Source organism: Typopeltis vanoorti, chromosome 18 (genome assembly GCF_054136105.1).
Source record: "Typopeltis vanoorti isolate ZY-2024b chromosome 18, IOZ_Tvanoo_1.0, whole genome shotgun sequence".
Lineage (NCBI taxonomy): Eukaryota > Metazoa > Arthropoda > Arachnida > Uropygi > Thelyphonidae > Typopeltis > Typopeltis vanoorti.
Window position 1 is genome coordinate 14816174 of NC_143566.1, and position 25345 is coordinate 14841518.

The window sequence follows — 25345 nt, forward strand, 5'->3', positions numbered from 1 at the left end:
GAAAATGGCAGCATAAATCTGGAAATAAACAACAGAATTAGCAAAGCTGGTACACTAGGTAGCCAGCTGAATAAATTTATGTGGAATAAGAGAGAAATTAGCCAAAATACCAAACTAGCAGTATGCAAGACAGTATTCAAACCAGTTTTAAGTTATGCATCTGAGAGATGGGTTAGAAATAAAGCACTTAATCAAAGACTAGAGACCACAGATATAAAGGTTCTGAGAAAAATTAGGAGAGTGAACTAATGGCATCAATGGCAGAATCATATTAAAAAAATAAGATATTAGAAAGGAACATGATGCTATTAGTATTCAAGAATGTGTATGCAGAGCTAATCTAAGGTATAGCCACTTTAAATAGAATGGTGATAAAAGATTAGCAAAACAGGTGTTTGATGTCAAGATGGCAAGAAAGAAACCCTGAGGAAGACCAAGGTAAATTGATTCAGACAGTATTGTCTTAGAAGAACGAAATGTTAGATATGACAATATTGGAGTGCTTACAAGTAATAGACTGATTTGGAAGAAAATTGTTGATAGGAGATTAATAATAATGTAAACTAAATCATGTAGTGCTGTCATAGTAACCTGAACACCCCTTGGGGGTATATATCAGGAAATTGATGATGATTTACAGTCTCTAAAATTTCACACAGGTCTACTGCTTTGTCATTATCTTTGAAAACTAAGGAAATTGGTTCATTATACTTTGTAAGTTTATTTAAAACTTATAGGTGATCTAAAAATTGAAATGTTTAAAATGTATCTCTTTTCTCTTGGTTGATGAGAATTTAATACACTGTTTCGGCAACTGTAATTTTTATATTAAAAAAAAAAAGCTTATTAAGGTTTGAGAGAAGAGTTATAGGTCTATAATTTCTTAAGTCAATGAGAGCTGTAAAAGATGAAAATATAATACTGATTACAAACAAAAATATTAGATTATGCCCTGATTTTTTTTTTTTAATCAAGAATTATATACAAATAAGGGGAAAGAAATATCGAACAACAGTAGAAAGTTATTGAAAATTACAATGAATACATATATTCAAAGATGATGATGGAAAAAAATGAAAAATTGAAAGTCTTCCTGGGCTTGATGGAATAGTATAGAAATGTTGAAAGGAGGGATCTCTTGCATATAAAGCTAGTCAGAATGATTACTCCAACTTTTAGGGGTTCTTCCTTCTTTTAATCATTCTGACTAGCTTTATATGCAAGAGATCCCTCCTTTCAACATTTCTATACTATTCCATCAAGCCCAGGAAGACTTTCAATTTTTCATTTTTTTCCATCATCTTTGAATATATATTCATTGTAATTTTCAATAACTTTCTACTGTTGTTCGATATTTCTTTCCCCTTATTTGTATATAATTCTTGATTAAAAAAAAAAAAATCAGGGCATAATCTAATATTTTTGTTTGTAATCAGTATTACATTTTCATCTTTTACAGCTCTCATATAAAGATTACCTGAATTATTAAGTGTTATTTTCTATTGTTGTTCTTATCATATTTGGATTAAAATTTCTAATATATCCTCTAATTGTTTGTTTTACACACATCAGTGTATATATATATATATATATTTTTTTTTTTTTTTTTTTTTTTACAGCATATGCATCTTGATTTATATATTTTTTTTTCTATTAGGTCTTTTTGTTTCTTTTCTTTTCTTTAAAAAATTGATAAGACACTAAATTAGAAGAAACAATGAACAACAACTCTATACACAGCTATTCATAATATAGATACCCTTAACCAAGATGACAGATTAATAAACCTGAATAAAGAGTTTGAACGTATTAAGAGAGAGAGATGTAATTGGAATAAGTGAACATACACAAAAAAAGGGAAATATAATAAAAGATCATAGAAATTAGTACTTGTTAACAAGTGGAAAACAAGATGAAAGCAAACATGTGTTGGTTTTTTTTTTATTAATAATAAATAAAATTTATATCAGACAGAATCTGTCAAATCACTATAAAACTCAATAAAAGATATACTTTAAGGGAAGTGTCAGTTTATCTTCTTACAAGTAACTACACTGATGAAGAAGGGGGAACATGTTATCTCACTTTCTAAAAAATGGTAAACATTATTTTAATATTCTTATAGGAGATTCTAATGAAAGTAAGAAAAATGAAAAATCAAAATGAATCATATATGAGAATTAACACTACAAACATAAGAAAAGAAAGAAGAAATGTTGGGGAATTTCTTGAAGAAAGAAAGCTAAACATTATGAACACTTTAAAAAAAAAAACACCTAACAACTGAATCCAGAGGCACTCAAATGGAACTAAAAAGAATGAAATAGATCATATATTAGATAAAGCACATGCTGTTTAAGACATAAATATCATAGAGTATCATAAATACACTCATGTTCACAGAAACCACATCACCTTACATAAATATAGTTTTTTAGTAGTTAAATGGGCATTTTCATTGGTTTATCATTAGATATTTCGTTGTTGCATCTTCTATCATTCCAACAGGTTTCTGTATAATGTAATAGCTGCTGTAACAGCATCAGAATTTTTTATGCTATAAAAAATTATGACTGTTGTCAAAAATGAAGGAGACCAGATCTGCTGAAAGGAAGGAAGGAAGCCACTGTCTACACCATGCCAAGACCGAGTTCTTTAAAAGTGGCTCTGCCACAAAAAATCGCCATGCATCATCTGGAAAAGTGAAACGGGACTGGGAAGAACAAATGGGAGTTGTGGCAAGCTCTGTAACTCTCAGGAGAAGATTCATTTGACAGGGCCAGATAGCAAGGCACCCTAAAAAGAAACTCTTGTTAACCAAAAAAAATGAGATTCAGTTGGTTAAATTGGTGCAAAGAGTATGTCAAATGGACCCCTGATCAGTGGAAAAGAGTAATTTTTTATGACAAGAAAAAGTTTGAATTGGGGGGGGGGGGCACAGATAGATGGTTTGAAGATGATGATGAGGGGAAAAATTCAGCCCTGTCGGTATGGTGTCAACAGTCAAATTCTCAGCCTGTTAGATGAGCTGAGGCTGCATGTCATATCATGGTGTTGGTAGCTTGCATTTCATAAAAGGTTCAGTGAATGCACAGGTGTACCAGAAAATTTTAGAATTGCCACCTACTATCAGAGACCACTTTAGCGTAATGATGAACAGCATCTTTCAGGATGACTTTGCCCCTTGTCATGGAGCAAAAAAAGTGTAAGTAATGCTATTATAACCCTACAAATTGAGTTTAGTATTTAAAAAAACTTTAGTTTTTGTTTTAGGTTAATAAGTGGCTCAATAAACACTCGAATCAGAGACTGCAGTGGCTAGGAAACAGCACAGATATCAACCCCAATGAGAATTTGCGGTAGCAAATGGAGACTGAAATACACAAGAAGGGGAGTTCCAAGAAGCCATTATAAGGATATGGAACCATGAATTGACAGTTGTATCTATAAGGAAATTGATTTTGTCAATGTACCACAGATGCTAAGCTGTAATAAAGGCTCTTACCTTTACTACTTTGTGGAAGGACCTACAAAGTACAACTACAAAGTAAGTGAATTTTTAGCTTTGAATGTTAGTAAAACTGCATAGATGAACAAAATTTTGATACTAGGATTTGTTTTTCCGGTGAAAATATTACTGTCCACTCCATTTTGAAATATTTGCAAATTTGTCAAGTTTGTTTCATTTCCTAATTATTTCACATACTCTTGTACCAAAAAAGAGCCAAATATTAATCAAAAATAAAATGTTATATTACTTTCTTCATTAGTTGTGACAATTATTGTGTTATTATTCCTTTTCAAATGAGTATTCAAATTTAATTATCAAAAATCATAGTTACAGCAGGTGATGTGCAGTCCACAAATATGAGTGTAAATATCATAAACAGCTTAAAGATCACACAGATTACTTCAGAGCAAAATAGCAATAATCTTAAGAATGGGAAGATGTAAACTAATAAAAACAAAACTAGAAACAGCTAAGAAATAGTGAGACCCAAAAAATAAAAATTTAAAGTACATTTATTAAAAATAGAACATTAAAAATATTGAAAAGTTCAACAGTATCTTAACAAGTATAATAAGGAATGCCAAAAATTTATCAATTCAAAAAGAACAGCAACATACAATTAAAATAGCTAATATGAAACCACAAAATCCACACATATTCTTTCAAAAACTCCAGTTGAAAATCATTTGTTCCCACTAACAAGCACCTGAAAATTTCTCTTTTTTTTTCTTGCACGCAGCATTATTTAGGTGACAAATATCCTGGCTGCAGGCAAACATACTTATGATCTAATCTACATAAAATATTTACAACTGCTCTTACTGGAATCATCACAAAAATACACACACACACACAATATTCTTCCCTAAATTGATTTATCCAGAATAAACTAGCTATTCTCATCCATTTTATATAAAAAAAAATTATCTACCCCTGCTTTCAATCCTGGAACACTTATCCTCTTCTAAATCAGCAATTAGCTTATATATAATTCTGCCAATATATCTCTTATTCTAAATTCTCTTCAATGAAATAATTATATTTCAGTGAAGTTATAGATTATTATAGTTATAGATAATTATAAATCAACTTCAATACCAGGATAACACTGAGTAACTTCACTTCAAACTTACAATTAGCATACAAAAGTACTGGCCTGGTTGGCTAAGTGGGTTTCTGGATAACAACCAACAGGTTATAAGTTCAAATCCCACTGCAGCATGGATATTTGTAAAAAAGTCTTCTGATGATACTCAATTTTTGTTGCCTTGCATGTGACCTCCACCTCACTTAGTGGAGGTGTGAAGTGGCTTAAAAAACATCATGTGTCTAAAGGAATCACAGAATATCTAATACTTATGCACCTACGGTATCAAATGTTCCCATCCATTAAAAAACAGGATCAACATTTAACAAAAAATTTATTATTATCTATAATGATGGCTATCAAAGAACACAAAACTAATATCACATTTAATAAAGAAAGAGCTATACAGCTTCATTTCGGTGATGTAAATTACATAAAAATAGTCGATATTAAAGATCCAACATTATTTCAAACTGAATGTAGAAATTATGAAAGTTTCGTAAATTTGACCTGAGAGCTTATCAGAATACAACCCTCAGCAACGTTGCCTTAGCTTGCAGTACTTAAAAGATCACAAATGCTGCACAAGCACCCATATAATTGCCTTTTATTAGTACATTTATGCACTGAATAGGAGTTTTTGCTCTCTTTCTGTCTGGTCTCTGAAGAGTACCAATCATTTAGAAACAGCAACTACGATCTGGCTGCCCTTTGACAAGCAGAAATGATGAAATCATTGAAAAGGTTTGCCAGGCAATCAATGAAGATCATCAAAAGCCCATTGAACAAGTTTCTGAAGAGAAAAATTTGCCATGAGTTCATGGCAGTGAATTTAATAGAAGATTTGCAAATGAAATGTGGCTCTGCTAAGTGAGTGCCTCATTTGCTCACAGAGGATAAAAAAAAAGAAAATGTGAATGTGATCTCTCTCTCACCATGTGATATTTTTTTATTCCCACAGATAAAGAAAACCATGAAAGGCAGCGATTCATTGATGAAGTGAAAGAAAAGTCACTGGAGGGCATAAACAGTATTCCAATTGAACAATTCCAGAAATGTTTTCAGCAGTGGGAAAAAATGTTGGGACAAGTGCACTGACTCAAATGGAGATACTTTGAAGGAGACTAGAATATGGTATTTTAAACTTCAATAAAAATTTAAAAAAAAAAAAATTCCGGTTAATTCTGGGTATCCCTTCGTACAACCAATCAGGAAAAGCCTCAACTTATCTTGCTCAAACATTCAAACAGAAGGATTTCCTAGGCTAATAAGTGAACTTATTCTGCAATACAATTTCCTCAAGAAATTTCTTTCAGTTCTAGCTGTCAGTTATTCCTTGAAAGAGCTTGAAATGTAGAAAGAAAGTGAAGTATCTAAAATTTACCAGAGCTTATAAAAACAAGACTCGAATTGAAGTTGCCTTGGCTACACTATTTAAACAACACAAACTCTAACCACATCCCACATATTTGCTTTTTATTAATGCACTGAGTAAGTTTCAGTAGCCTGAAACACCAGAATTGAAGCTGGCCACGTTAAAAAAAAAAATTAAGCAAAAGTGAAGACAAAAGCTCATTCAATGCTCTAACTAAGCAAAATAAAAAAGTTAAATTCATCATAAGTGAGGAATGCTCTAATTGGGTTCATAATAAAATATTGAACTATAGAGCTGAGAAGCTTATATTTATCTTATCTGGATACTATATTAGACAAAAATAGCTTTAATGGAATATGTGCACTAGACATATTAAAGGAAGTTTCACAGCTTACACACGTAATAAAAACTATATAGAATTTATTGAAAAACTCCAATATATTTCATCTAATGTTACTTGGACATAGACCACTAACTATATTCAAAAGATGAATAAAATTAATGAGTCACAAATCATGCATATATTAGCTCGTGTCTGGGTCACACAACTGAAATTTATGATATTACACTATTAGAGCTCAAAGGAACAATTGTAGTAAGTTGCATAGATTAAAAAAAGGATAATAAATAAATAAAATAAATAATAATAATAATTATTATATTATTATTCATTATTAATCGTTCATAATTAATAAAAAATTATGAACGATTAATAGTGATCACCAAAACTTGCATATTGGCATACAGTCTGATTAGAACAGGTTTAGATGATTACTTAGCATTTTTACGTTTCAAGGCAAAGGCAATCGAATTCGAACTTGCTATAGTGAAGAAGTTTTGTCTGGTTCCCAAGACCTCTGTGCCTAGTGACAACAGTTAGACAGCATGAAAAGCAAGACCAGAATTGTCAGATTCCAAAAACATAATATAGTCTTGATGTTCTTCAATTCTAATCAAGGCAGAATGGCCAGTCTGTCCAAAATTGGAAAGATGACATGAGCAGAGTACTTGATAGACACTAATAAAGAAAGAGATCGTAATGTATCCTTTGTTGATGTTTCCAAGCCGGTTTGAAGGAACTATACTTTAATATAATAGACAATATTACAAATTTGTGTATATTTTATAACAAAATGTGGAAACAAGTGAAAGTAAGAAATGTAGAAAATTTTTCTAACTTCTGAAAAATTACTAGAAAGCTTATAAGATTATGTTCATACAAACTTCCTTGTAAATTTTTGAAAGTTTTAACCTTTTTTCTACATTTGGATACAAAATATGGATAGAGCCATGATATCCTCCATTACATTATCTCACTTATTTCATACTGAAACATCTCAGCTCTATATTTAAAAATTTGACAGCTTTATATTTAGGGAAAGCAAAATTTTATTTTTCATTTTTATCAAAGACTATGAAAGTCTTCATTTTGGCAATGTAAAATAAAATAAACAGAAACAGCAAGTTTCTGTTTATTTTACTTTTTTTTTTATTATAAGTTTCTGTTTATTATAATAAGATACATACTTATTTTGTAACCAAATAAGCATTGCTTGGAAAGAAGTCAACAGACACCATAGTGTGAGGAAGAAATATCCATGGTGCCCACTTGAATAAGATGAAGGAGCTCCTTTTGCTGCAATGACTGCAGCAATCCTGTAGGGCATACTTTCCACAAGCATATAATAGCAATCAATGGAAATTTTGGACCATTCTTTCTGTAGGGATGTAATAAGGTACTACTGGACTGTTGTAGGGTGGACGTCCCTTGACCTCACTTAATTCATCCCACAGATGTTTAGATCAAGGCTCTGTGGAGGCCAGTTCAAGTACGGTGACATTCACATCCACAAATCATGCAGTTACAGCAGCAGCCTTATAACAGTGCATTGTTTTGCAGAAAGAGACAATGGTAAATTCCATAGAAATGCAACAAAGTAGGAAGTACTGCACTGTCCAGAATGTTCAGATACCTCTTGGAGTTCAACGTTCAGAACACCACAAAGAGGTCCAAAACCAAACAGGACAAACAAGACCATACAATCACACTCCCACCTCCAAATTTCATAGTTAGTTATGCACTCTGATAAGAGACATCCACCACATCCGTCCATCTGCTCGGTAGAAGATGTAGCATGATTCGTTGCTCCATAACCCAGCATTCCAAGCTTCCATGTCCCACTGCACATGCTCATTGCATATGAATGTGTACAATGGGACTGAAGACAATGATGCATGTTGGTTTGGGTAATGTGGGACTTACATATTGCAACCCTACCATGAAAACCCATGTTATTAGCCCCAGTTCTGAATGCTTTTGTGCAGATTCGTGTTCCAGTCGCTGCCTGGAACTCCACATTCAACATGTCAGCCGACACGCAGTAGTTTTTACATATTATCCTTCATAGCACCCTACAGTTACATTTCATGAATGTGTTGGGGTTTTCCACTATGGGTAATTGACTCCCAGTGCTTCCATTTCAGTATGGTATCACTAACTGTTGACCTGGGATGGCCCAATTTTTCAACAATCTGCCAAACATATAGGCTTGCAACATAGCATCCTATCACACCAACCTTTCAGTTCCCTTCTCGCAGCCTTTTCACCCAGACACAATTGCAATAACTTGAGAGCATCGTATTCCTTCAATTTATACTGGCTACAAATACGTGACTCGTTACATGGCACAATGCACCTTGCCCATTGGGGGCGTCAGTTGATTTTTTCCAAGTAGTATATAGAAACTTGGAGAGTTTTGAATAAAGAAAAGAGCTTATGAAAATGGAATCCTCAGCAACAGAATTGCATTAGCTTGAATTACTTAAAAAACTTTGAAAGTTCTTCGGTAGTGCAGGAAATATGTGATCTGTTTATTTTACAATGCTGAAATGAATACATTTAGGCTCTTTGATAATTACTCTTAAACACCAAATGGGGTTTACTTATGAAAAATACAATTCTGTGAAAAAGAATTGCTTGGTATTGAATGAGGATTCTTATTATTTTAAGGTTTCTTCCTGGTTTCTAATGAAAATTAACACTTCAAAACAATTGTCAGGCCAATGAAACCTTCAATAAAAGAACTAATAAAAGGCGAATATACAGGTGCCTTGGAAGTGCATGTCTTTTTAGTAGTGCAAGCTAAGGCAATTCCGATGTCAAAGATCGTGCTCTCTCATAAGCTCTCCAAGTCTGTTTTCGAAACTTTCAAAGTTTATATAATATATATATATATTTATTTATTTTCATATGGTCACGTGATTAGGTGAAGTATTATCATACGTTTTTTAATCTTTCTTCATTCTACAATCTGGCCAAGGCATAATTACTTAAATTTTAAACACTGTTTTGATAAATAAATAAATAAATAAAAATACACACTCATTAAAAATTTTTCTCAATTTTTAATGAGTGAATTTTTAAAAAAAAAACATGTTTATAAAATTTAATTCAGTGTGCTTTGACCAAATTTCAAACTGAATATTTGGTATTCAGTGTTTCAACCGAATCCCACTTCGGCACATCCCTATATAAAACTAAGATAAAATGACACTCTCGAGGTTTCAGCTATTCTTCAGTAAGTTACAGTATCACTGCTCTATCCACCCTGACTCTAGCCTGACCTCTGGTGCAGAAAAGAAAAAGAAGAGTAAAATTTAAATAATAAAAATAATAATCAATATTTAAACATGTGAAACTACATCAACTGCTATTAGTTAAATTCGCTACAGTTTGTTTACTGTCCATCCACCAGTGGTTATAAATTGATCCACACTGTCCTGTTTTTATTATGTTTAGAAGTTTTTGGAATTCTGCGATCCTGTTCTTTTGTTGTTCATTCCCAAGATGTTACATAGGATGCAGATGGGCTAGGCATTCTAGACTTGGAACTGATAAGTCATGATTTTTGTTGAAAATAAGATAATGGATTAGCATCTCACAGGCTTCTTTGAATTTTCTTTCATATCAAGTTCTGTTGCACTGTAAGGACTAGGTGCTTCTCAATTTTGTGGCACATTTGAAAAACATGGTTGGAAAGGCCCAATTTTTTAATGTGTCATTTCTGTTCTTCTTTTCTTATTGGGATTTATACCCTGTTTCCCTCCTATGTACAATAAATTACAGGTGCAATGGATTTTGTATAGCTCTGTGTAGGCAAAGGAAGTGGGGGAAAGAATATTCATGTCCTTATATATAGCAGACCAATTTGGAGGAACCCTGTTAATAGGAAATTAGTAATAATGTAAGATTTTAATGTTATACTAATACAGTCTCTTTACAAAACCTCATCAAATGAGGCTGCCTCACTGGACCAGATAATTGTGAGTGTGGGACAACCCTGTCCATGGAATACCTTCTTTCTTGCCCCCCTTCTTCAATCACCTTGCACAATAGAGGACCTTATATCCTACACAGAAAGAGCAGTTGATTGTGCAAGATTCTGGAGGAACATCTGACCATATTTATTGTATATAACTTATGTAAAATTTCCTCTTTCTTCATATTTTACTTATTATTCCCTGTACAATTTACCTACTAAATTGAAGCTGTTCTCATTTGTAATGTATCCTGATTTGTTGTAAATAATGTTGTACCAATTACTTATTACTGTACCACTTGTGTTTGGATACAAAATAAAAGTCTCTTTACATACTCCTTGAGGGCACATTTAGGAACATTATGATAACAAGGATGTGACAAGTAATATTTCAATAAAATTTTAAAAAATACTTTTTAGTAAACAGCTTTAGTGGACTGCAATTCATGTATGCTATAATGAAATATAATAGAAATCAATATAATAGCTCTATAATAATGTACAACTACATGACATTACAAAATAGTCATGTTTAAATGATTGTCAAGTATAAGCAATTTATCATTATTACAATAAATTTAATGGATGAAAAAAGATATTGAGGGGATAAAAAGTTTATTAAAAACTTTACACCTGATAATTCTCTAGTGTAATACTAGCACTGTTACAGCAAAAAGAGAGTCAATAAAATAAAGTTCATTTACCTTATAGTGCATTTTGCTCTGATGATGCTACTGTTACAGTCCAGAAATATAAACAGTAAAGTTTCTTAATATACTTTATTTTCCCTCAACATAGTTTTTATCCATTAAATTTATTATAATTATGTTAAATGGATGTAAGCTTGAAATCAAGTAATTATCATCATTATAGAAAATTATTACATAGAAGAAAATACACATCTGTATGTATGGCATTATTGTTTACTTACATAAATATCCTTCGGCATAGAAACCAGTATTTTCTTCCATGTCGATCAAAACCAAGAGACTCTTGTCGACTAAGCAAACCACTTTTTTCTATTTCAGTAATGCATTCTGTAACACCTGCCACCTAAGAACATAAAAAAAATTAAGAATTTCTCTTACTTAATTAAGAAATTAGTCAGTTCAATATAAAAAAGATGTATGGGGGATTGAAGACTTTTTTTTTCAAGTCATACTAATAAACAGAGCATCCAAATTTAATCATTCTTTATTAGGAATGATGTACAGAAATATAAGCTGTAAACTTTACTTAAAATTCAAGATAATACAATAAATGACAGATATCTCAAATATCACATCCAAATATCTCAAAACTCATATTCTGGCATTCTCACGGATAACACAATGGTTAGGAGAATATAAAACCATGCAAACTTAAAATATATTGAGTTTTAACGGAACCTGTCTAATGCATTTGCTCTCCTAATAGAGTATCAAAAATATCTAGCTAGATATCTAGAGCAATGTCAATAAAATTTACCATGCATTTATTTGGCTCTCCTCAACTAATTATCAGCGCACAGATTATCAAATACTTTAACACTATAACACACTAATATCTCAGTGTCTCATACAGTCAAACAGTACACGACTTTATCATGGCAATCAAAGTGTTAAAGCAACATAACACAAAAGTGATCTTATTATTATTATTTGTCACCTCCAGGGAGTCCAAAGACTCATCGAGGGAGGGCATCCACTCTACAACTCTGATTCCACTACTCACAATCTACCAACTGACCGCAACTACACCAACGCCATCTACCGCCGACCACCACCACTAGTATTTCCACAGACAATCACAAACATCCATGCCCACGGCAGGATTCGAACCCACAGCCTTTTGGCTGGAGAGCGGATACGCTAACCACTCAGCCAGCCAGGCTGGCATCTTAGCACTTCCTTTCCTGTAACCTACTAATACCTATCTCTTCTCCAAAAAAGAGCACTATAACCTATAAAATATTCCATTACTTCTTATCAGGCTTGGTTAATTTGTTATCTGCATAACAAATGTCTCACTTGTTCTACTGATATTTTTTGATAGTAAAATGCTGATTCTTCTTCAATGACATAAGAATGATACAAAGTGGCATGATGCACTTCTGCAAATTACCTTTGTTTCTTATAAAAAACAAATCAACATCATTTGATCTTCATCTAATATAAACATAACACTGCATGATACTGATGATATACAGTTTTCTGTCAATTAATACATAGGCTGACTATATCAGCTATTTGTATACTAGAGGTATGCTCAACCATACATGAATAATACTTCCAGCCCAAGTCTCTGCTGTACTGGGTTCATTTTTATTTCACACTGTTTAGAGTTGCAATGGCAATGTTTCATGATTACATGAAATCAGTTCCATGAAATGTATGCTACATGGAACTGTTTACTTAGTGATTTTTGCCAATTTCATGATACTCCAGAGAAAAAATATACACAATGGTCAAAAAACACTTTCTCTTACTGAATAGCCAAATAGAGATGCAATTTCAACTCATTAACATCCACTTATATAAAACAAAGGAAAGCACTCAGATGAGAATACAGAATTGTGCAAAATTTCCATTGAGAAAACACTAATTAGTGTTTTCATAATGAAAGCTGTAAGCTACTTTCAGGATACAGTGAATTTGAAATAAGAAGTGATGACCATTGAGTTTTAAGTAGGATATAATAAATATCATACTGATAAGTATGAAAGTTTTTAAAATAATAACTGTACTGCTTTCAGAGGTCAAATGAAGGCATTTGAAAACAATAATCAAACTTTAAGATCCACTGATAAACTCGGAAGAAAACACCAAGTAATTCAAGGGAGTCATGTGGTGAAGTTGCCTGCTTATTTGTTTGTATCTTTTTAAGTTTAATGGCAAAAGGACAGCCATGGTCATACTACACCAAAAACAGGCATAATAAGTAAGGGACTTTACAGGTCTAAAAACTATAACTCTTGAAATAATAACAAAAATCATAAATGAAACATTTCTTAGAAGTGTATACTATTTAATAAATAAGTATAATAACATAAAATCAGTGCAGAAAAATAAATGTAAAATATGCATATAGAACAGATGTAAAAAAGGATAAAAAATATTAATATTTTTAAAACATACATAAAGCTGAGGATTTTTTAAAAACATATTTACAATAACAAACTAAAATGTATATATTTTATATAAGGTGGTAAAGATTAATAATCTGTAAACACTTAAGCCCAAATTGACAGTTGATGAGTCTAAGAAAATCTGCCTAAGTATGTAGGGCTCAGACAGGTTATAAAAGTAGCTAAACGAGGACAGTCAAAATATGAATGATAGATAATCAAGAGTCACAAAACTCACACATAGGCATGTCCTCATCTCTCAGAAGGAAGAAGTGGGTGAGATGACTATGACCTATGCACCCAATAAGAACAACTTACTATACTCTAACCCTATGATGGCTAGACTGCCATATTTTAATTTCAGGCTTACTTTGGTAGAGCTTATTATTACCCTCTCTGTTCTGAAATAGCTGCCACTGAGACAAGAGTTTTGTCTAATAATTTGCTAATAATTTATGTATGGTGCAGGCAGATGGTGGATGTTTGAAAAACAATCTAACCTTGCTGTAATATCTGCAACTTGGAATTGCAGATATTGCAATATCTGCATGTTGGAATTAAAGGAGACGAAGTTTCCTTTAATTCCAATGTGGCTTGGAATCCAGCATAAGCATACATCAAAGAGTAGCTTCCATAACTGAAAGAGGAGGTTTTGAATTCGAGAGAGCACTGGATGCTGCTGTAGTTCTAGACATCTAATTGCCTGAAGAAAACTTTGTGAGTCTGAATATATTATGCAACTTTTTGGTAGTGGTGGAATCTAATGTATTTTAGTGCAAGCTCTATCGTATACAGCTGTGCTGTAAAGTTGTTACACTCTAGTGGGATTTGCAAAGATATAATATTGTATGGAAAGATGGGTCATTTGATTTTTGAGCTGTCTGTGTAGATAAGCATAAAATCAGAGTATTCAGGTCTATGAGTTTTGAAGAGCTGATGGCAGACAACTGCAGCTCTCTTTGGGATGGAAAATTTCAGTAGCCTGTTGAAGGAAAAGGTGCATGCTGGTATGTATGATTGCTATGATGGAAGTAAGTTTGGAGGCATCTGAACAATGTTGTGTACTGCTATTTCTAGAGCTTGTAGGAAAGTTTTTATCCACAAACAAAAGGGTTTCACGGCGGTCTGTCAAGTGTCGTAGAAATTCTCAAACTGTGGAAAAAATAGATGGATACGTGAAGTGCTCTGGCAGAAATTTTATTTTAGTTACATATAACAGAGACAGTTGTTAATTTGTTCCTAATTGAAGGAACAAATTAGGTTTATTTGTCTCGACATACTGACTAGGAATAGGTGATATGTGAAATGCTCCAGTTGCAATTCTGATGGCTTAAGGTTTAGCCATCACAGCTAGAGTTAGGACCTGTAGTCAGTTTTGATCTTATCAATGCACTGTGCAAACGAAACAAAGAATAATCTGTCAGCATCCCAGCATGTGTAGAATATTCACTGCTTTACAGCACTTGTCTTGAACTGATGCAGGTAAGTGGAGAACTGAGATTACTGTCAAATATAAGTCTCAAGAACTTGACTTCCAATGCAACTAGGATCAGTGATTGTTCTAGTTGGAGTTCTAGGTCAGGATGAAAACCACATCTGAGGCAAAAATACACACAAACTGTCTTGCTGTGAAAATCTGAACCCATTTGAAAGTGCCCATTTTGAGAGATGGTCAATGGCTTGCTGCAGCTGACTTTCTATGACCTTCATATTACATAAGTGAGAGAAGGTGGTAAATTGTAAGTGGAGGTTTCTGTTTAGAAGTTCATAAGGCATATTCCAGTAATTGGACCACATTTTTTCTTATCAAGCTAAAAGCACAATCAAGAAATAAAACCTGACAAGTTTCGTAAGTCGTTTGACTTGCATCTTCAGGGATAAAAGGTAACTGAAAGTTAAAACAACAAAAAAGAGAAATTAATAGTTCATACTATACAGTTGTAGCCATCTGACTGTTCATAAAATTAAAAAATCAGAATGCAGATTCAAAGCAGTGCTAAGTTTAAACAATGCTGGATGATACCATGTTCTGTTGTTCACAATCATAATGTCTGAGGTCTGACTGAGGTATATTTTTTTTTTTTATCAAAGCTGACCAAACTTGGTGTAGAATTAAGCCTTGGTTTTTATTGCATTGTGTTGGAATTCTAAGCATGTTTGCAGCTTCTTTAAATTTCCTTCTGTTTTTTTCTATATAAGACATGTTTGTTTTCTGCCAGAGTACATTGTGGCCAGTGGAAGTGGTATGGAAAGCTAGACCTGAACAAACACCAAAAGAATGTACAAAACAGAACAGAACACATATCAGGTTTAGTTTTTCATACCACTTCCACCGGCCACAATATACTCTGGCAGAAAACAAACATGTCTTATATAGAAAAAACTGTTACATAAGGAAATTTAAAGAAGCTGCAAACATGCTTAGAATTCCAACACAATGCAATAAAAACCAAGGCTTAATTCTACACCAAGTTTGGTCAGCTTTGATAAAAAAAAAAATATACCTCAGTCAGACCTCGGACATTATGATCATGAACAACAGAACGTGGCATAATCCAGCATTGTTTAAACTTAGCACTGCTTTGAATCTGCATTCTGATTTTTTAATTTTATGAGCAGTGTCAGATGGCTACAACTGTATAATATGAACTATTATTACTTTTTTTTTTGTTGTTTTAACTTTCAGTTACCTCTTATCCCTGAAGATGTAAGTCAAATGACTTACGAAACTTGTCGGGTTTTATTTCTTTATTGTGCTTTTAGCTTAATAAAAAAATGTGGTCCAATTACCGGAATATTATTATTATTACATAACCCCTCCAGGGAGTCCAGAGACTCATCGAGGGAGGGCAACTACTCTACAACTCTCTGTCTCCACCAATTGCAACTAACTTCATCCATACCAACGCCATCTACCACCACCACCACTAGTATTTTCGCAGACAATCACAAACATGCTGCCGTGGATATGGATGTTTGTGATATTCCTTAAGAAGGTGGTAAAGTCACTGACATACAGGACATTCACAGAAGTTGTTCTATTATTGAGTCGACCTTGATTGCAAAATGCATGACACTTAAAACAGAACCTTGTGGGACTTGCAATTCAGTTTATTGTTGTGAATATGATATGATATCGGTCAATGAGTTTAAGAAGTGGTATGATAGACTTTGTGCTTCTTAAGGGGGACCTCCTCTCGATGAATCTTGACAGACTTTATGTTCTTAGGAAGGACCTCCCACAATGAGTCTTTTGACTCCATGGAGGCCTGAATAATAATAATAATAATAATAATAATAATAATAATAATATCTGCAGAGAATACCCAAAGCTTTTTTTCTAAGCTTCTTTGGCTAATGTGCAATCATTATTCCACAATGGCTTAGAAGAACGTGGGAACCAACTAGATGTTTTAGGAATTGCAGTTGTAGCTGCTGCTATAATACTCTGTTACATACATCAGTGGTAGGAGAGGAACCGACCTGCAGAATGAAAGTTTGCTAATGAAGAAAAGGTGAACCAGCCAGCTTGCAGAATTATCCACCATGATATCTATAATGTACTACATTGTTGCCCATGTAGAAAAATGGATATCATGGGAGTCCCTTTCCTTCATGCTTACACAGTGATCAGAATACATTATGCAAATTATTTCCATAATTCGCATAACATATCATGGGAGAGTGATCACTCCCAGAGGAAGCAATCACTTTCCCATGAAACCAACGAGGGAAAAGAGGTATCCATTCCATCTGTTGATGGATCATCTAATAAAGGATCTGGAGGTACATCTTTGATCCTTTGTGGTGCACATTCCAATACGTTTTTAATAAGAGGATTTTCATGTAGTGGGATCCATTTTGGCTTATCTTCAGGACTGAGTCCATAATGATTTCTTTCTTTCATTTGCTCAAAGGAGATAGTGAGCAAATCATATCTTTTAGGAATGTTGTAGTTGTGAGAAGGAGGGGTTTGTCATCCTTATCAATGTCCCGACTGAAACTTTTTTTTTTACAGCTGCCATCTCTGCATATGGTTTAGTAGATGTTGCTACTGTTGTGGTATACTACCTCTTTGCCTCCTAGTATGTGATGAAATGCTCTGTTTTTAACTTTTACATTTCCTTTTCATCCTTTCACCTCTGCCATGCTTGGATGTATGTCAAGAGGTCTGCTTCACAGTTACAACATTTTGGTGGTTTGCACTTACAGTGATTATTTTCATGTTCTTTACTACCACATCAGGCAGAGCCACAATATGCAGTTTGAGAATGACCATATTCCTTACATTTAGAGTACAGTAAGGATTTGAGATATTGGGCTATGCTGCAAGCTGAAACATCCAGCTTTGACAGAGGTTGATGGTTTTGATTTGTTAAAGATAAGGATGATGGGTCTAGTAGAAATCAGGCGCCTATCCCTGTGTAGCAATATTCTTCTTATGGCTGTGACTTCTTGGTCCTTGAGTTCGAAACATATCTCTTCATTAGGAACATCAAGGAGGTCCATCTCAGATATTATGCCTCTTAAAAAGTTCAAAGTTTTGCGAAGGATAACTGTATTCCCCTGATAGATATTGCATGAAGTTTCCTGATTGTGCTATTGTACCTTTTACAAATTTAAGGGATCCTGCCACCCTTTCCAAACCTCTCTGGATGAAGAAGAGTGACATTTTTCCAATTGAACATTCACCTGTCAAGTGCATGGTCAGGAACAATGGAGCATTTGTTGCAGCTTCTAAAGAATTTTTGTTTCTCACTTAGCTTTTCTGTTGGTGATTCTATGGTTTCTATTCCTCCTCCTCATCATCAAATTCGTGACATGTACTCTCAAGGGATATAGAGGATATGATAGTACTACATGAAAAACTTACATCACCACTAACTTCCTATCTACAATTTTCCTCCATATCAATCTGTTACCTGTCAAGCCTCCAACATTATCAGATCTTGTATTTCTGTCTTCAAAGGAACTTTTTACTATCAATATCTATCAATATCTTGGCCTTCCTCTGAGTCGTTTTCCTGCCAACGTAGCAGAGAGCACTTGTTTTGCTAATCTTTCCTCTCCCATTCTGTTTAAGTGACCATCAGTATCAACACCAATGAGACTTTATGTATTCCTTGCCTCTTCTCTCCATGAGAATTTGTGCACATTTTTATGTTGGAACATGTTAGTAAGAACCAGTCCATGTCCTGAGCAGAAATCCAACAGATATTTGCCATTATGATTAGCTTTGCTCTTTTCTCCAAATTTTCCCAAAATATTTTTGTATGTCTGACAATCATTTCCTACTCTTCTATTTAAATACCCAACTTTTCCTTTATCATTGTGTCAGTTGCTTTCTCTAAAGCCTCAAAAAATTCATCCACTTCTACCTTAGTAGAACTTTCTGTGGGACCATAGACACAAATAAGTCTCATTGTCCAGTGACCCATTCTGATATATGCTCACATCACTTTACTTGATAATAAATTTAGTTTAATCCTTTATCCAAGTGTAAGCAAACAAAGTTTGCACCTGAAAATATCTTCAGGACTGAGGTAAGGTGGTACATCCCTTGGCAACTCGTAGCAAAGGTGGACCAAGCTCTCATCACTCCTTGTTTCAGTATCTCCCATAATGCAAAGCACATCTCCTTGCGGACATGTATACTGCTATGCATTAAGGGAAGGGCCACTACCCAGATCGGTTTCGACCTTTATTGAGGTCTCGTCTCGTCAGGGGGGGGGGCAGACCCAGAGTGGTGAACCGGTCTGGGTAATGGCCCTTCCCTTAATGCACAGCAGTATATATGTCTGCAAGGAGATGTGCTTTGCATTATGGGAGATACTGAGACAAGGAGTGATGAGAGCTTGGTCCACCTTTGCTACGAGTTCCCAAGGGATGTACCACCTTACCTCAGTCCTGAAGATATTTTCAGGTGCAAACTTTGTTTGCTTACACTTGGATAAAGGATTAAACTAAATTTATTATAGTCTAACCAAGTGCAAAATAAACTTCCCACTTTACTTGATACTGCCTTCCATTAAAGAAGATTAGCCTCATATTTAGTGTTGAATACTACAGCTACTCCTTCTTTTCCTTGATTGTCATTGCCTGAATATAACATTTTGTATTTATTGCTCAGAAAGATCTCACCAGTTTTTGTGTTTTTTATTTCAGGCAATGAAAGGAAAAGAAGGAGTAGTCACCCCTATTATTTTGTCATCTTGTACCATCATTTTATATTGTGGTTTAAGCCAATAAGAATACAATTTGGTTGGCTAAATCCCAAATTGCCAGCCCATCCTCCTTCATTCAGTATCCAGGTAGATACCTACTAGAGAAGGTGAGGACTGGACATTAAGTCAGAAGCCCTGTTCAGTTCTCTGCATTCCTTTAACCCTGTGGAGGTCATGGCCGATCTGACCGATAGAAACAAATTGTTTTAATATAAATATTCTTACACATATGCAGTGTATAGCTTGGAAGTCATGACTAGCTGTGCATACATATATTACGAGTGATATTCCACACTGTTTATGCCATCAGTTTAGTTTAACACGTATTATGTAAAGGTTTGTGATATTTGATAGTAAATTGTATCTGAGAGATACCGCAAACTCCGATGTCAGTATAGTATTGGTTTAGTTGGGTTTTTATTTGTTTCATTTTTTCAATAATTTCTAGATTGTAACTGAAAATAAATAAACCATCATGTATTATATTTGCAGCGAGTTTTTTTTTTTAAGTTTTGTTGCATTTCAGCACATACTAGTAATGAACGTATCTCTCGGATACAAGCGACCTAAGCTGCAATTTTTTCAACCACGACCTCCGCAGGATTAAAGGTTATGTGGAGGTCTCCTCTCAGTTATACAGCTTTGACCCTTAAGCACATTCCTGGCTGGGACTTATTGAGGACCCCTGATAAACAAAAGGATGAAGAAGTGTTCGTTCTCAGGAGGAGTTGGAGTCAGCACTAGAACTCCCTACCTACTACAAAGTCACAAATAAATGCCCACTCACTGGCAAGCAATGACTGTGCTCAGGAGTGGAATGCTAGGGTTCCCGACATTATACAAGCCTTGGTCCTGTCCCTAGACCATAGAGAAGGTGACTTACTGCAACACCTTAACCCTTACAGTCAAATCTATTAGCCGAAGGATCCTGGCAGCCAGGCCATACAAGACCACCTGCCTTGTCAAAGCAGAGGCCAAAGTAGCGCAAGGCTACCAGGATACCCCTTTCTGGATGCCCATGGGTTGCAGAGCATGGCAAACACAGCAACAAGGCATTAGATCACAGTGGTGGTGGTGGTGATTTGGAAGACAGGATAGTAAAAAAAGACTCAGAAGAAGTAGAATAAAGAATATGGGAAGAGAAGCATAGATAATGAATAAGAATGAAAAGGACTAGTACCATCACTGGGAGGCCCCCCTCAACCATGAACACGTGCCTCATATGGAGAAAAAGTTGTCTACAAAAAAAGAAAAAATCCTGACTCCAAAATTTAGGAAGTTAAAGAAGCATATCATAAGTTCCTAGCAAGAAGAATGTCAGCATGTGCTCTATAAAAACAGAGAAAACTGAAAGAAAGCTAAGAAATGTGTAAAGGTTGTTAAACAAAAGTCACAGGAAGATTTTGGTCAGAATATCAAAGATAAATATCAGAAAGGTGGCAAAATGTTCAAAGGCTATTAAAGAAGCTTAAAAGTATAACAAAAATTGATGTAAAAGGAATCAGAGAGATGACAAATTAAAAAAAAAAAAAAAAGAATATGAATACATTCTGGAATAATTTTTAGTTAATAATTAGTCTTCATTGTCAATTTTCTGAAACAACATCATGTATGATAATCAATATATAAGCCTAAACATCAGAATATTTGGAGTAATTACTTTGAAATATTATAGTCCATTTATAAGAAATGACACTGCTTCTTCCTAGGGAATGGTTAATTTAGAATCCCCTGCTTTTGACTTTCTCTGGCTCAAAGTTTCCTTTCCCCTTTCATCTGCTGCATTTACTGGTCTGCAAACTCTGAAAACCATTCCAACCTCTTCACTTTCCTCTCCACAAAACTTGACCAGCTGCAATCCAACTATCCAAATTGTGAGGTCATCTTTCTAGGTGACCTTAACATTTAGAATTACCAGCTCCCCTTTTACTAACACAATCGCCTGAGATGGACAAGATGTGGAAGTCCTTACTATAAACAATAACCTAATGCAAATCATACATCTGTTTACACAAATTCCTGAATAACTCTCTTCACTATCCCAATATTCTTGATCTTTTTCACCAATTCCCTAACCAGATTCATTGCAGAGGTCACTCCTCATCTCAGTAACTCATAACAATCTGAATACTGCTTCCACAGTTCAGACCTAAACACCTGTGCTTTGAGTGAGTCACAGACATTGTCACAGTATGAAGACCTTCATTCCCAATCCACCTTCTAAGCCCTTGTTCAACAGAAGGTTATCAAAACAACTGAAGAAAAAAAGTCAACTTACTGCAGGTGGCTTGAAACATGAAAGTTTCATCAGGAATGTGAATTCCATTCACTGAATTGAGTTCCTTGACATATGCCAAAGCACACAATTAATGGAGAGTACTATCATTAGCAAGGCTGTGAATAAGCTTAGTGGTGACTGAAAGTTGGACATTTATTTACAGGAAAACAAGAAATGCTAATAGAACAGCCCTAAGGCACTCCTACATTGGTGTCAAAGCTCAAAGAGAGGGAGCCATCTACCATGAGATGTGGAGAACAACCAAATAGAAAGGTGGTTACCCAATTACAGAGGGTGGCATGTAGACCAAAATATGGCAATTTGCTTAACAGGCTTCAATGCTAGATGCAATCAAAAGCTCTGCAAAGTCAAGAGTGACAGTTCATTTCTTTGAACACTCCCATGCCATGCTGTGAGTGAGGTAGACTAAGAAGTCAGACATGGACCTTGAGTCTATATGAAATGTTTTCAACACAAGTGTTTCTGTTCTCCAGGTACTTCCATGGTCACTACTCCATAGAACTGGGAACCATCATTCCTCCACTTTCCATTGGGCAGTTTAAAACAAGAGCAGCAGCTGCCCATTATCACTTTTCAATCCAATTGCAAACATACCAAAATTACTTCTCCTCGTTTTATCCCATCTACATCTATCCTCTGGAACAGCCTTTCTCATGAAGTATTCCCAAACAACAAACCTGTGGCTCTTCAAGAAAAATGTCAATAAACTTTCTCAATCCTCACCTGTGCCAACACATGGCATATAAGTTCTTCAACCTATGATGTATGGGATTAATATATATAAAAAGATCTTCACTTTAAGATAATTGAGAAATCATGGGAATATGACAAGAATTCGTAGGTCTGGAAAAGACATATGACAAGGTGGCAAGGGAAAACTGTTTAAAACACATAATGATATGAGTTACATGGAACATTATGCAGAGCAGTATAGGATCGAATGGTGAATCAGTTATTACAATTAAATGAGGCACAGGATGATGGCTTGATGTAAAAATCAGGTATAAGACAAGGGTGCAACACCATCTCTGCTTTATTCATCTATATGTCTATTTTATACATCTATATAGTTCACATTTTGAAGGAAAGAGGCACTAAACCTGATAATGAATTTGGAAATAATCAACTCTTTATTCTGTGGAGATAATGTGTTATACTCATATAAATCCAGTGCAAGATTCCCAAATATACTGAATTACTTAATTGAATAAAGTTTGTATAATAATCAACAATAAAGAGACAAAGATATGAAGATAGGAGGAACATTGTAAACATCAACTACAGGTGGTTGTTTATAATAAATTGTGCTTGACAGTAAGAACACTGTAAGAACAAAACAAATTAATAATTTATTGAGTTACTAATGTTTCACTGAATTTCAAATTAAAACTTACAATACAAAGTTAGGTAGAACTGTAAGAAGAATTGCTGATGCTAATTCCCTAAAAGAAGATTTGAATAGACTTTTAGCTTGTACAAATGAGCAGGAGTTATATTTAAATATTAACAAATGTGTGTTGAACTTTGGAATACAGAGATATAATACTGTATATTGCATGATGGAGTTGTCCTTCAGGAGGTAGATTTAAGTTCAGAATCTTGGATGATGGTTCACAGTGGACTAAAATTCTGGAGGTGCATTGCAACCATTGCAAAGACTGCACACTGCAGAATAGGGAGGTGATGACACTATATAAGGTATTGTTCTGATCACACATAGTACTACATTCAAATTTGTTCAAATAGTTTTCATGATGTGGAATATTAGAGAGAATCCATAGGCAAATGACCAAAATAATATCAGGACTCTAAAAGTTAGTTAAACAAAGTGATTGAAGGAATGTAGATTTCAGTTCGGTGAAGAGACGTTCAAATTAGTGAAGGGATTTTACCAGATTAATATGGAGAGAATTATAAAAAGAGTAAAAAGTGAGAGGAGAAGAGCCAGAGGCCATCCCTGGAAGTTGCGTATGAGTGTAGTGGAGTAGATTTTTTACATGGAAAGTGGTGGATGAGTAGAAATCATTACCAGAATATGTTGTGAATGTGTAAATGATTTCAAGGTTGAATATGATAGCCATGTTGGCAGGTAAGTGAGCCACCTACAACGAGTCTGCTGACTGCATGAAGGTTACCATAATAATAACTGTAGTGAGACACAGAACTTGATTAGATTGTTGCAGAAACAATTCAAATTGTAACTGAAAAGAATTAATTCCTTTTCAGTTACAATTTCAAGGTGTCCTCTTGGGGCATGATAAAAAAAACAAAGTTAATTCAGAGAAATCAAGCTACATGTGGTCTGAGAATGACTGCTTCCAGATCTTTAGCAAATTAATGCAGCCATAGTAATTGTTGAAGTTGGGAGTGTTTCATAACTGATGCTGATTTTAAAAATATGTCTCTCTCATATTTATTAATGAGTTGCTAGCTGGCTGTGCAGTTTAAAATGGTATGAAAATTATATTTATGAATAACTATAGCCAGGGCTCAACAAATGTGCTCTTCCATCTGCCTGTGGCAAGTAAATTTTGCTAGCTGGTGAGTAACTGCAGACTAGACAAAATTAGATATTTCTTTATTTAATAAAAAATAACTTTTTCCAACATGGTACAACACTTTTAATTTCTTTATGGAATACCTATTGACTTATTGAGATATATGTATCATTAAAAAATGGGGGAGGATGAGTAACTCATCCTCCCCCATTTTTTAATGATACATATATCTTAATTAGAGACCACAGACATTTTGAAATAAATATTTTTTAATGATACATATTGTTAATGGTCTCTAGTCTTTGATCAACTGCTTTATTTCTAACTGAATTTACAGATACTTAAGTTGGTTTGAACATTGTGTTGTATCCACTTGTTGTGTTTTAACTAATTTCTCAATTATTTCATATATTTAAACAGATCCCCCCCCTACACACACCCATTCACCACATTAGTTTTGCTTATTCTACTGTCTGTTTCTATATTCAATTTGCCATATGCCTTAAAAATTGTACCAAAATAGCTAAAATGTTTTACTTGTATTATAGGTTTCCCATTCAGGATGCAGCTGATACTTTCAGTGTTCCACATTTTTTCATAGTTTTTTATTGCTGATTTTCATACTAAATTTGTTACAGCAGTTATTCAATCTAGTCAAAGAATCTTGTAAGACCTGTACTGGATTTAATTAGTAGTGTTACATCATCTACATAAAGTAAAGAACTAAGCCGAGTATCTCCAATTTGATATCATTTAATGCTGCTTTCTTTCATAATGTAATCCATATAGATGCAATTTTAATGATATGAAAGATGGCAAAGTAGTTTGATTTTTCAGCAAAAAAAAAAAAAAAACTTCTTTACTTCTTTCAATTCTAACAGCTTTCAGTTCTTACCACTTAAATACAGACTCTGTACTTCTCTGTA

General features: G+C 34.2%; 1 protein-coding gene across 2 annotated transcripts in view; it reads right to left on the reverse strand.

Annotated features, from left to right (window-relative positions):
- The window catches only part of LOC150096503 (nucleosome-remodeling factor subunit BPTF-like), a 425630-nt gene that overhangs the window by 382159 nt on the left and 18126 nt on the right, over positions 1-25345 (reverse strand). For both annotated transcript variants that reach the window (XM_090407800.1, XM_090407799.1), the window contains exon 2: positions 11224-11345. In XM_090407800.1, coding sequence (XP_090263926.1) covers positions 11224-11345 — 122 coding nt within the window. The remainder of the gene's footprint in view (positions 1-11223; positions 11346-25345) is intronic.